Source organism: Saccoglossus kowalevskii, chromosome 11, assembly GCF_978046115.1.
Source record: "Saccoglossus kowalevskii chromosome 11, keSacKowa6.1, whole genome shotgun sequence".
In the NCBI taxonomy this organism is placed as follows: domain Eukaryota; kingdom Metazoa; phylum Hemichordata; class Enteropneusta; family Harrimaniidae; genus Saccoglossus; species Saccoglossus kowalevskii.
Genome location: NC_140651.1, coordinates 1,005,444 through 1,020,111, shown reverse-complemented (window position 1 = coordinate 1,020,111; position 14,668 = coordinate 1,005,444). Strand labels below are relative to the sequence as shown.

Sequence of the window (14,668 nt, the reverse complement as noted above, 5' to 3'; positions counted from 1 at the left end):
GTTAGGATTATCATTACACGCTGTATATTACTTCGATAAACGTAGAAATATATAGGTATGCTAGGATTATCAATACACGCTGTATATTACTTCGATAAACGTAGAAATATATAGGTATGCTAGGATTGTCATTACACGCTGTATATTACTTCGGCAAACATAGAAATATATAGGCATGTTAGGATTATCATTACACACTGTATATTACTTCGATAAACGTAGAAATATATAGGTGTGCTAGGATTATCATTACACGCTGTATATTACTTCGGCAAACATAGAAATATATAGGTATGTTAGGATTATCATTACACGCTGTATATTACTTCGACAAACGTAGAAATATAAAGTTGTGTTAGGATTATCATTACACGCTGTATATTACTTCGGCAAACGTAGAAATATATAGGTGTGCTAGGATTATCATTACACGCTGTATATTACTTCGACAAACGTAGAAATATATAGGTGCGCTAGGATTATCATTACACGCTGTATATTACTTCGACAAACGTCGAAATATAAAGTTGTGTTAGGATTATCATTACACGCTGTATATTACTTCGATAAACGTAGAAATATATGGGTGTGCTAGGATTATCATTACACGCTGTATATTACTTCGGCAAACATAGAAATATATAGGTATGTTAGGATTATCATTACACGTTGTATATTACTTCGACAAACGTAGAAATATATAGGTGTGCGTCAAACATGTTAATGAACAATTAGCTTTATTTGCTAACAACAATACAGTTTATGACACAACTTGTAATGTGTATTTTGTAAGTCAACATTATATTGTCAGCGTGTTATTTATTCAGAAAGAAATTGTAAACAGAATGTTTAATTTTGTATCCGAAATATAATTAATTTAGAGTTAATGGTAAAATACTACATTAAAAAATATTTACCTGTTTCTGAGTTGGATGTTGCATAGGGATCAACTGTGGCATAGTGATGACTACTTTCATGTGATCCATCGATGTAAATTGTAATTACGTCATCTATCTTAAAAGTGAAGACTGCCTGGAACCATTGGTTGTCTGGATACTCCGCAGATACCACCCATACATTGGTGCCAGACTGGGCTCTGAAGTACAAGGGGCTCACAGTGGAATCCGTGTATACATAGAGACCACGACCGACTAAAGTCTGGCCACCGGAAGTAAAATGGGATCTGGTACCGGTATTGGAAGATTTGTCTATCTTTAACCACATACTGAGCGTAATGCCATCAGGGCAAAGGTCAATACGAGAGATACAATCGGTTTCGAAAGATTCAAAAAGAACATTGTTGTCACCGGCGAAACTAATAGCACACTGATGAGGAGAATTGGTAGGGGCGTCTGTGAGCACTGATTGTGAAAGCCTCGCTGTCCCTACCTGTCCCCCAATATTTCCATAGATAACATTATCATTGCAACCTGTTACACACGTCATAGGTTCAGCGTCATCGCTTGTACACTTGCCACTCATATCCCAGTAGTAATCGGGTTGTAAACCTAAACAAAACATGTATAATATATTCATGTTCATTTCCTTCGAACATTATCATGAATTATATGGCAGGATAAGTCCACTTTACTTGGATTTTATAATGGAAACCTTTCAAGGTAAATCAAATTGTAGTTTCATGAGTGTTGTTTAAGGTTGTTTTGTCGTTGAATTATATTGCTATTGACATTTATGTTCTGTTATAAATATTTTACAATGTCACTATTCTCATCGATTACCCCCCCCCCCCTTTCAAAAATAGTTTTTGATTGGAGCCAATTCGTGTAAACTTCCCAGATTCGGGTCACGATTTTAAAACATACTGTAAATTGTACACTGTTTTGATATGACAACCATGTCCCTGTGCACAATCGCTGAATGATTGACGACAGTGGCGGATCCAGAGAGGGGGACAGGGGGCCATGGACCCCTCCAAACGCATGAAAATGCATCTGGATTACGCATAACATCGTCCGAATCGCACGGCCCCGTGTATTCGACCTGTAGGCCTAGACCCCCCAATACATTTTGCTGGATCCGCCCCTGATTGACGAGGTCTCGCACGTACAACCCCACTGAACTCATAAAGACCATGTTTCTGTATACAATTACTGCACTGATAACGAGCATGCCACTGTGTAGAACCACTGAATTAATGATACGCACCTGCGCATTGAGCAAATGTTAGTCCAACTGTAATATAATTGAAAATGAAATGAACTCATTATTTTGGGGTTTTAAGTATATAGTTTCATTGAGATATGTAATGCATGTCTTACCTATTTATAATACGAAACTAAGTCAAATACAAACACATATTCATAAATGATGTCGTGTGTGCATCATTATCGACAAATGTAAACAATCGTGTCATCTCAAGTTCTTCCAGGTTTTTGTTTATCATTTACAATTATACCTGTGCAGACAGGAATGTTGTCTAACCATACGCCCTCTATACAAGTTATTACGTCAGTCCCTTCCAGTGTGTACCCTGTATCACATGTGAACATAACACTGGTACCATTTCGTAAAGATGGAATTCCAACTTGCATGCCATTACTTGGTACTCCAGGATCAATACAATCAAATCCTGCGAAATAAATAAATCTTGACTATATTATGGGGATATTGGAAAAAGACAAAACTTGGCACATCTGTAATAAGTATGGAATGGGAAGAACAAGGTTACATAAGACGTGCAGGTTATTGTGATATCAGCATTACTTACGCTTGTGAAGATACTTAGAGCTTTTCAAATAAAAACTACAGACGACTACTGGGTTTACCATAGGCGTAGTATATAATGAAGATGATCAAAGAAATATATGCGACAGAGATTGGTGGATATTAGGAGGAAAAACAAGTTGGAGTAGTTCGGTCACCAATATAGAAAAAGAAATACTTTGATAAGAACAATAATGGAAAGAATTGGATTGGATTGGGGAAAATCCGAGGGCATGGACGGATAACAGTAGTAAAGAGCTGATCGAGGTGGCTTATGACAAAGATTTGTGGAAAAGCAATGTTTATACTTAGATGTACGCACTGTCATTTCAGTTGGGGGAACTGAGTAGACGCATCTTACATGTTTTCTATACTATCCTAAACTATTTCCTGATAATGTGATGTATTCAGATTAAAGCCGACAATTGGTGTTGTTTTCGACTCTACGTACATACGTAAATGTAGTTAGGTCGATTTCAAAACAGATGAAAGCTTTCTACCCATGCGTATAGACCACAATTTCTTGATTTATCGTTGAGGCATACTCGATACATGTACATCAGTGTGAATATTTGCATTGAAAACAAATCTATAATTATGGAAATATAATTGAACATTTAAAGACTTTAATAGCGCCCTCGTCCGCTTAGAAGCTGATTAGTTCCCTATAAACACTGTGTTGTATACATACCACCAGTTTCTGCCGAGTGTAACCTTTGAACCTCATCTGATGTAAATTCTCGGTAAAATAATTTCAGGTCGCTAATTGCAGCATAGCCAGATATAGTATTCACCATGAAATCACTGGTGTCTGACATGAGGCCAAAATCTGCGGGTAACAGAATGATGTTATTCCAAATGCATCTCCTTTTTTCATCTCAGAAAAAAGACAGATTGAGCACAAACGCTATTAAGAGCAAATAGAATTTTAATTTGAAAACTAAATACTTTTTTAGGACTGAACACTGATACGTGGTATACTGTAATGTCATATGACCGTTTGTTGTGTAGTATGGCAAATTTAGAGCGTTAAAACATTTACACAATGTAGACTGATATAATGCGACTTACATTTATACTGCCACGATAGAAGAAATGTAGACGTATCGGGAGTCTCTGATCTGGCAACTTCTACGCCATCAATATATGCTACAAGACGAGTGTATTGAACAAATGTAAACACGGCATGAAACCATACATTGTCAGGAAATGGTATGTCGACGAACCATGGAAAGTTGATCGCATCCTCGTTGACTTGAAAACGTAAATCAATATCGGAATTGGAATCAGAGAAAAGCGCCACACCACGACCACTCCTTGAATGGGCGCCAGATGAGAAATAATAACGCTCTCCTGTGTTCAAAGCTTGGTTAATTTTCAACCAAACAGATATACTTATTCCCTTTGTCGTCCCAGGGCAGTCAGCAATGCGACTCAGACACTCGCCTTCAAAGTTACCAAAGTTGACAACTGAATCACCATTAGACTGGTAAGCACATCGATGAGGTGAGTTGGTTGGCGCTTCTGTCAGAGCCGCCTGCGATGTGAATAGCTCGCCGTTGAGATCACCAACAACAGAGTACACTTTACCGTCAGCACAGCTAAAACTACACAATGTTGGGTCGTTGTCGTTGATGCTACATTTACCACTTAAATCCCAATAATAATCAGGAACAAAACCTATATATAAGGAACATACAACTGTTTATGATTTTATATTTTAATTACCAGAAACTACAAGGTGTTCTCGTGACGGTTATACATCAGATTGCCACATCTGTTCGAAATTAGAGTCCTTTTCCACAGTCTTCATTTTATGACACACAACACGAAAATGGACATAATTCTGAAACGCGCATATATTCAGGTTAAATGCGCAATTCTGGAATTCTAGACTGTTAAGACTCTGTAACTCAATTGATTTATCGGACATTATATTATAATAAAATTTCATTCTCATATCATACAGTGTGCATAATTCTGATAGATATACAAGATAATTAATGGCATTATAAGATAATTGAAAAAATATACACAAAACAAAGACAAATCGTGAAAGAATTAATGTTGAATGAATTAACGTAAAATCGGAATATATGTAATCTGCATTGTACATAGTGAAATACGGAATAATGTGAATACAAACATATTTTTGTTTCTATTCATTGACGTCACAGTTCGGTTTAGTTCAATTACTTAAGTTTCAATTAATGTAATGAATAAAAGTTTAATTACCCCTCGATAGATAAGTAGTTTTGTATACATTTACACGAACAAATATTATATAGTACAAATGTGTCGTACAATGATGTTGTTTAGATTTTCTGTAATTATTAATGTGTAAAACATTACCTCCACTGTTTGCAAATGCCATAATGCCATCTTTCTGCTGTCCTGCGATCAAGATAATACTAACACGTCAATAATAACATGTATTCAATTTGAAATAAAACATTATACACACATGACTCACGTTACATCCCGTGAAAAATGCGTGTTTTTATGTTATATAAAGTCTAATAATATGCAAGCCATACACACTATATAAATCAAACATTTTATATTAATATATGTGCATGCAAATTACAATTACTTTAGCGAAAGTACATATATTTCCATAGATTATATAACCTGTATCATTATTATACATATTATACACAATATGCTGTGCACTCATGGCAAATCGTCGGTATGTTAACACATCAGTGGGCACATGATGTTTGTAGCCACTGAAATGTTTCTTTAAAATGACGCTAACATAATATATGCATTTTACCTTGACACTGTGGAAGTTCAGTATCCCACTTTCTGTTCGAGCAGGTGAGCTGAGAAACACCAATAAGTTCGTACCCCAAGTCACATTTAAACTCCACAGTAGATCCGTGGACGAATGAGGACACGCCGACTTGGTATCCATTGTCTGGACTCCCGGGGTCAAGACAATCAACTAATTCAAGATTCAAATAAACGTGATGTTAATTAGTCAAATTGTTATGTTAATTAGCAAATCTGTGATGTTATAATTAAATAAATTGTTATGTTAATAAGTAAATTTGTGATGTTTATTTGTCAAATTGTGACGTGCAGACATTCCTAACTATTTAAATGTTAGTATGGTTATTATACATTGTAAATGTGTTCTTAAATGTTTATTATGTATACCATAGACGAAGAGACTTGTATAATTACCTGAAGTGACTACAATCCACGATGCAGTGAAAAAACAACGTATGCATTAGTAGCTCATTAACATAGCTAACCCAGTGAACAATGTATATATTAGTGACAACTTGTTACCGTATTGTACAACGTTATATTGTTCCATTATTTAGCTAAAGAGATCATTCCTTTGACTTATAAAAGTTGGTCGAATCGGATTAGAATTACCGGCTAAATAACAAAGGGCATATAGGATATAAAAACATCTTGTCAAGAATGTTCAGAAATTCATGTGCGAAAATGGTGCATGATCGGCATTGTCGCTAGTTCGTTGAAATATAGTAACATTTCTTCTTCCATCTACGTCATGTGCGTTTTAGTCATGGACTTTGAATACGAAATCTAAAACGCGCACTACACTGCGGGTAAAATGTGACCCCTCAAATATATTAGAATGTCAGTTTACACAAATAAAATCCCAAATCTAATTGGAAATGTATTTATGATTATCACACTAGTAGGTGTTTAAAAAACATGGCTCTTCGTAGTATAATCTAAGAAACGATGGGATAATTGGAAATTTACACACTATATAAGTCACTATTTGGTATTTGCTAAAAAAACGTGACATAAAGAGCTATTTCGTAGTATATTTCTCTCTATTACGCCCGGTTATTATCTCCTACCTAATATGCTAATTACGCCCGGTTATTATCTCCTACCTAATATGCTAATTCTCACCAGAAAGGTCTTATATGCGCTACCAAATACATTCACTTGCCATTTATAATGTGTGGTTAGGATATTTGATAAAAGATGTTAAACAAAGATATATATATTCCTGAATTATTCTGCATACACGATGTATGGACAGGATAACATTGACTGAACTATGAACTATTTGTACTTACTGTCAGCTTCACAGCTGTACAATTCCTCAATTTGTGATGAAGTCAGCAGTTGGTGAAAGACCTTGACGTCGCTTATTGCAGCATAGCTGTAATACTCAGTTGATTGAAGCCAGTTAGCAGAAGCACTGGCAGCAACCCCTGGAAATAAACACATATGTAATATTCAGTTGATTGAAGCCAGTTACCAGAGGCACTGGCAGCAACCCCTGGAAATAAACACATATGTAATACTCAGTTGATTGAAGCCAGTTAGCAGAAGCACTGGCAGCAACCCCTGGAAATAAACACATATGTAATATTCAGTTGATTGAAGCCAGTTACCAGAGGCACTGGCAGCAACCCCTGGAAATAAACACATATGTAATACTCAGTTGATTGAAGTCAGTTAGCAGAAGCACTGGCAGCAACCCCCGGAAAATAAACACATATGTAATACTCAGTTGATTGTAGCCAGTTAGCAGAAGCACTGGCAGCAACCCCTGGAAATAAACACATATGTAATACTCAGTTGATTGAAGTCAGTTAGCAGAAGCACCTGCAGCAACCTCTGGAAATAAACACATATGTAATACTCAGTTGATTGAAGTCAGTTAGCAGAAGCACTGGCAGCAACCTCTGGAAATAAACACATATGTAATACTCAGTTGATTGAAGTCAGTTAGCAGAAGCACTGGCAGCAACCTCTGGAAATAAACACATATGTAATACTCAGTTGATTGAAGTCAGTTAGCAGAAGCACTGGCAGCAACCCCTGGAAATAAACACATATGTAATACTCAGTTGATTGAAGTCAGTTAGCAGAAGCACTGGCAGCAACCTCTGGAAATAAACACATATGTAATACTCAGTTGATTGAAGCCTGTTAGCAGAAGCACTGGCAGCAACCTCTGGAAATAAACACATATGTAATACTCAGTTGATTGAAGTCAGTTAGCAGAAGCACTGGCAGCAACCCCTGGAAATAAACACATATGTAATACTCAGTTGATTGAAGTCAGTTAGCAGAAGCACTGGCAGCAACCTCTGGAAATAAACACATATGTAATACTCAGTTGATTGAAGTCAGTTAGCAGAAGCACTGGCAGCAACCCCCGGAAAATAAACACATATGTAATACTCAGTTGATTGAAGCCTGTTAGCAGAAGCACTGGCAGCAACCCCTGGAAATTAACACATATGTAATACTCAGTTGATTGAAGTCAGTTAGCAGAAGCACCTGCAGCATACTTCTGGAAATAAACACGTATGTAATACTCAGTTGATTGAAGTCAGTTAGCAGAAGCACTGGCAGCAACCCCTGGAAATAAACACATATGTAATACTCAGTTGATTGAAGTCAGTTAGCAGAAGCACTGGCAGCAACCTCTGGAAATAAACACATATGTAATACTCAGTTGATTGAAGCCAGTTAGCAGAAGCACTGGCAGCAACCCCCGGAAAATAAACACATATGTAATACTCAGTTGATTGAAGCCTGTTAGCAGAAGCACTGGCAGCAACCCCTGGAAATAAACACATATGTAATATTCAGTTGATTGAAGCCAGTTACCAGAGGCACTGGCAGCAACCCCTGGAAATAAACACATATGTAATACTCAGTTGATTGAAGTCAGTTAGCAGAAGCACTGGCAGCAACCCCCGGAAAATAAACACATATGTAATACTCAGTTGATTGTAGCCAGTTAGCAGAAGCACTGGCAGCAACCCCTGGAAATAAACACATATGTAATACTCAGTTGATTGAAGTCAGTTAGCAGAAGCACCTGCAGCAACCTCTGGAAATAAACACATATGTAATACTCAGTTGATTGAAGTCAGTTAGCAGAAGCACTGGCAGCAACCTCTGGAAATAAACACATATGTAATACTCAGTTGATTGAAGTCAGTTAGCAGAAGCACTGGCAGCAACCTCTGGAAATAAACACATATGTAATACTCAGTTGATTGAAGTCAGTTAGCAGAAGCACTGGCAGCAACCCCTGGAAATAAACACATATGTAATACTCAGTTGATTGAAGTCAGTTAGCAGAAGCACTGGCAGCAACCTCTGGAAATAAACACATATGTAATACTCAGTTGATTGAAGCCTGTTAGCAGAAGCACTGGCAGCAACCTCTGGAAATAAACACATATGTAATACTCAGTTGATTGAAGTCAGTTAGCAGAAGCACTGGCAGCAACCCCTGGAAATAAACACATATGTAATACTCAGTTGATTGAAGTCAGTTAGCAGAAGCACTGGCAGCAACCTCTGGAAATAAACACATATGTAATACTCAGTTGATTGAAGTCAGTTAGCAGAAGCACTGGCAGCAACCCCCGGAAAATAAACACATATGTAATACTCAGTTGATTGAAGCCTGTTAGCAGAAGCACTGGCAGCAACCCCTGGAAATAAACACATATGTAATACTCAGTTGATTGAAGTCAGTTAGCAGAAGCACCTGCAGCATACTTCTGGAAATAAACACGTATGTAATACTCAGTTGATTGAAGTCAGTTAGCAGAAGCACTGGCAGCAACCCCTGGAAATAAACACATATGTAATACTCAGTTGATTGAAGTCAGTTAGCAGAAGCACTGGCAGCAACCTCTGGAAATAAACACATATGTAATACTCAGTTGATTGAAGCCAGTTAGCAGAAGCACTGGCAGCAACACCCGGAAAATAAACACATATGTAATACTCAGTTGATTGAAGCCTGTTAGCAGAAGCACTGGCAGCAACCCCTGGAAATAAACACATATGTAATACTCAGTTGATTGAAGTCAGTTAGCAGAAGCACCTGCAGCATACTTCTGGAAATAAACACGTATGTAATACTCAGTTGATTGAAGCCTGTTAGCAGAAGCACTGGCAGCAACCCCTGGAAATAAACACATATGTAATACTCAGTTGATTGAAGTCAGTTAGCAGAAGCACCTGCAGCATACTTCTGGAAATAAACACGTATGTAATACTCAGTTGATTGAAGCCAGTTAGAAAGAAGCACCTGCAGCAACTTCTGGAAATAAACACGTATGTAATACTCAGTTGATTGAAGTCAGTTAGCAGAAGCACCTGCAGCATACTTCTGGAAATAAACACGTATGTAATACTCAGTTGATTGAAGCCAGTTAGAAAGAAGCACCTGCAGCAACTTCTGGAAATAAACACGTATGTAATACTCAGTTGATTGATGCCAGTTAGCAGAAGCCCTGCAGCAACCCCTGGAAATAAACACATATGTAAAACTCAGTTGATTGTAGCCAGTTAACAGAAGCACCTGCAGCAACCCCTGGAAATAAACACATATGTAATACTCAGTTGATTGAAGCCAGTTAGCAGAAGCACCTGCAGCAACCCCTGGAAATAAACACATATGTAATACTCAGTTGATTGAAGCCAGTTAGCAGAAGCACCTGCAGCAACCCCTGGAAATAAACACATATGTAATACTCAGTTGATTGAAGTCAGTTAGCAGAAGCCCTGCAGCAACCCCTGGAAATAAACACATATGTAATATTCAGTTGATTGAAGCCAGTTACCAGAGGCACTGGCAGCAACCCCTGGAAATAAACACATATGTAATACTCAGTTGATTGAAGCCAGTTAGCAGAAGCACTGGCAGCAACCCCTGGAAATAAACACATATGTAATATTCAGTTGATTGAAGCCAGTTACCAGAGGCACTGGCAGCAACCCCTGGAAATAAACACATATGTAATACTCAGTTGATTGAAGTCAGTTAGCAGAAGCACTGGCAGCAACCCCCGGAAAATAAACACATATGTAATACTCAGTTGATTGTAGCCAGTTAGCAGAAGCACTGGCAGCAACCCCTGGAAATAAACACATATGTAATACTCAGTTGATTGAAGTCAGTTAGCAGAAGCACCTGCAGCAACCTCTGGAAATAAACACATATGTAATACTCAGTTGATTGAAGTCAGTTAGCAGAAGCACTGGCAGCAACCTCTGGAAATAAACACATATGTAATACTCAGTTGATTGAAGTCAGTTAGCAGAAGCACTGGCAGCAACCTCTGGAAATAAACACATATGTAATACTCAGTTGATTGAAGTCAGTTAGCAGAAGCACTGGCAGCAACCCCTGGAAATAAACACATATGTAATACTCAGTTGATTGAAGTCAGTTAGCAGAAGCACTGGCAGCAACCTCTGGAAATAAACACATATGTAATACTCAGTTGATTGAAGCCTGTTAGCAGAAGCACTGGCAGCAACCTCTGGAAATAAACACATATGTAATACTCAGTTGATTGAAGTCAGTTAGCAGAAGCACTGGCAGCAACCCCTGGAAATAAACACATATGTAATACTCAGTTGATTGAAGTCAGTTAGCAGAAGCACTGGCAGCAACCTCTGGAAATAAACACATATGTAATACTCAGTTGATTGAAGTCAGTTAGCAGAAGCACTGGCAGCAACCCCCGGAAAATAAACACATATGTAATACTCAGTTGATTGAAGCCTGTTAGCAGAAGCACTGGCAGCAACCCCTGGAAATTAACACATATGTAATACTCAGTTGATTGAAGTCAGTTAGCAGAAGCACCTGCAGCATACTTCTGGAAATAAACACGTATGTAATACTCAGTTGATTGAAGTCAGTTAGCAGAAGCACTGGCAGCAACCCCTGGAAATAAACACATATGTAATACTCAGTTGATTGAAGTCAGTTAGCAGAAGCACTGGCAGCAACCTCTGGAAATAAACACATATGTAATACTCAGTTGATTGAAGCCAGTTAGCAGAAGCACTGGCAGCAACCCCCGGAAAATAAACACATATGTAATACTCAGTTGATTGAAGCCTGTTAGCAGAAGCACTGGCAGCAACCCCTGGAAATAAACACATATGTAATATTCAGTTGATTGAAGCCAGTTACCAGAGGCACTGGCAGCAACCCCTGGAAATAAACACATATGTAATACTCAGTTGATTGAAGTCAGTTAGCAGAAGCACTGGCAGCAACCCCCGGAAAATAAACACATATGTAATACTCAGTTGATTGTAGCCAGTTAGCAGAAGCACTGGCAGCAACCCCTGGAAATAAACACATATGTAATACTCAGTTGATTGAAGTCAGTTAGCAGAAGCACCTGCAGCAACCTCTGGAAATAAACACATATGTAATACTCAGTTGATTGAAGTCAGTTAGCAGAAGCACTGGCAGCAACCCCTGGAAATAAACACATATGTAATACTCAGTTGATTGAAGTCAGTTAGCAGAAGCACCTGCAGCAACCTCTGGAAATAAACACATATGTAATACTCAGTTGATTGAAGTCAGTTAGCAGAAGCACTGGCAGCAACCTCTGGAAATAAACACATATGTAATACTCAGTTGATTGAAGTCAGTTAGCAGAAGCACTGGCAGCAACCTCTGGAAATAAACACATATGTAATACTCAGTTGATTGAAGTCAGTTAGCAGAAGCACTGGCAGCAACCCCTGGAAATAAACACATATGTAATACTCAGTTGATTGAAGTCAGTTAGCAGAAGCACTGGCAGCAACCTCTGGAAATAAACACATATGTAATACTCAGTTGATTGAAGCCTGTTAGCAGAAGCACTGGCAGCAACCTCTGGAAATAAACACATATGTAATACTCAGTTGATTGAAGTCAGTTAGCAGAAGCACTGGCAGCAACCCCTGGAAATAAACACATATGTAATACTCAGTTGATTGAAGTCAGTTAGCAGAAGCACTGGCAGCAACCTCTGGAAATAAACACATATGTAATACTCAGTTGATTGAAGTCAGTTAGCAGAAGCACTGGCAGCAACCCCCGGAAAATAAACACATATGTAATACTCAGTTGATTGAAGCCTGTTAGCAGAAGCACTGGCAGCAACCCCTGGAAATTAACACATATGTAATACTCAGTTGATTGAAGTCAGTTAGCAGAAGCACCTGCAGCATACTTCTGGAAATAAACACGTATGTAATACTCAGTTGATTGAAGTCAGTTAGCAGAAGCACTGGCAGCAACCCCTGGAAATAAACACATATGTAATACTCAGTTGATTGAAGTCAGTTAGCAGAAGCACTGGCAGCAACCTCTGGAAATAAACACATATGTAATACTCAGTTGATTGAAGCCAGTTAGCAGAAGCACTGGCAGCAACCCCCGGAAAATAAACACATATGTAATACTCAGTTGATTGAAGCCTGTTAGCAGAAGCACTGGCAGCAACCCCTGGAAATAAACACATATGTAATATTCAGTTGATTGAAGCCAGTTACCAGAGGCACTGGCAGCAACCCCTGGAAATAAACACATATGTAATACTCAGTTGATTGAAGTCAGTTAGCAGAAGCACTGGCAGCAACCCCCGGAAAATAAACACATATGTAATACTCAGTTGATTGTAGCCAGTTAGCAGAAGCACTGGCAGCAACCCCTGGAAATAAACACATATGTAATACTCAGTTGATTGAAGTCAGTTAGCAGAAGCACTGGCAGCAACCCCTGGAAATAAACACATATGTAATACTCAGTTGATTGAAGTCAGTTAGCAGAAGCACTGGCAGCAACCTCTGGAAATAAACACATATGTAATACTCAGTTGATTGAAGCCTGTTAGCAGAAGCACTGGCAGCAACCTCTGGAAATAAACACATATGTAATACTCAGTTGATTGAAGTCAGTTAGCAGAAGCACTGGCAGCAACCCCTGGAAATAAACACATATGTAATACTCAGTTGATTGAAGTCAGTTAGCAGAAGCACTGGCAGCAACCTCTGGAAATAAACACATATGTAATACTCAGTTGATTGAAGTCAGTTAGCAGAAGCACTGGCAGCAACCCCCGGAAAATAAACACATATGTAATACTCAGTTGATTGAAGCCTGTTAGCAGAAGCACTGGCAGCAACCCCTGGAAATAAACACATATGTAATACTCAGTTGATTGAAGTCAGTTAGCAGAAGCACCTGCAGCATACTTCTGGAAATAAACACGTATGTAATACTCAGTTGATTGAAGTCAGTTAGCAGAAGCACTGGCAGCAACCCCTGGAAATAAACACATATGTAATACTCAGTTGATTGAAGTCAGTTAGCAGAAGCACTGGCAGCAACCTCTGGAAATAAACACATATGTAATACTCAGTTGATTGAAGCCAGTTAGCAGAAGCACTGGCAGCAACACCCGGAAAATAAACACATATGTAATACTCAGTTGATTGAAGCCTGTTAGCAGAAGCACTGGCAGCAACCCCTGGAAATAAACACATATGTAATACTCAGTTGATTGAAGTCAGTTAGCAGAAGCACCTGCAGCATACTTCTGGAAATAAACACGTATGTAATACTCAGTTGATTGAAGCCTGTTAGCAGAAGCACTGGCAGCAACCCCTGGAAATAAACACATATGTAATACTCAGTTGATTGAAGTCAGTTAGCAGAAGCACCTGCAGCATACTTCTGGAAATAAACACGTATGTAATACTCAGTTGATTGAAGCCAGTTAGAAAGAAGCACCTGCAGCAACTTCTGGAAATAAACACGTATGTAATACTCAGTTGATTGAAGTCAGTTAGCAGAAGCACCTGCAGCATACTTCTGGAAATAAACACGTATGTAATACTCAGTTGATTGAAGCCAGTTAGAAAGAAGCACCTGCAGCAACTTCTGGAAATAAACACGTATGTAATACTCAGTTGATTGATGCCAGTTAGCAGAAGCCCTGCAGCAACCCCTGGAAATAAACACATATGTAATACTCAGTTGATTGTAGCCAGTTAACAGAAGCACCTGCAGCAACCCCTGGAAATAAACACATATGTAATACTCAGTTGATTGAAGCCAGTTAGCAGAAGCACCTGCAGCAACCCCTGGAAATAAACACATATGTAATAC

General features: G+C 38.5%; 1 protein-coding gene across 1 annotated transcript in view; it reads right to left on the bottom strand.

The window, feature by feature from the left end:
* The window catches only part of LOC102800450 (CUB and sushi domain-containing protein 1-like), a 54,463-nt gene extending 49,365 nt beyond the window's left edge, over positions 1–5,098 (bottom strand). Inside the window, exons 1-6 of the mRNA XM_085505556.1 lie at positions 5,077–5,098; positions 3,796–4,404; positions 3,416–3,553; positions 2,417–2,590; positions 2,167–2,193; positions 918–1,508 (exon numbers count right to left, since the gene is read on the bottom strand). Coding sequence (XP_085361682.1) covers positions 918–1,508; positions 2,167–2,193; positions 2,417–2,590; positions 3,416–3,553; positions 3,796–4,404; positions 5,077–5,098 — 1,561 coding nt within the window. The remainder of the gene's footprint in view (positions 1–917; positions 1,509–2,166; positions 2,194–2,416; positions 2,591–3,415; positions 3,554–3,795; positions 4,405–5,076) is intronic.
* Between the last annotated feature and the right edge of the window lie 9,570 nt (positions 5,099–14,668).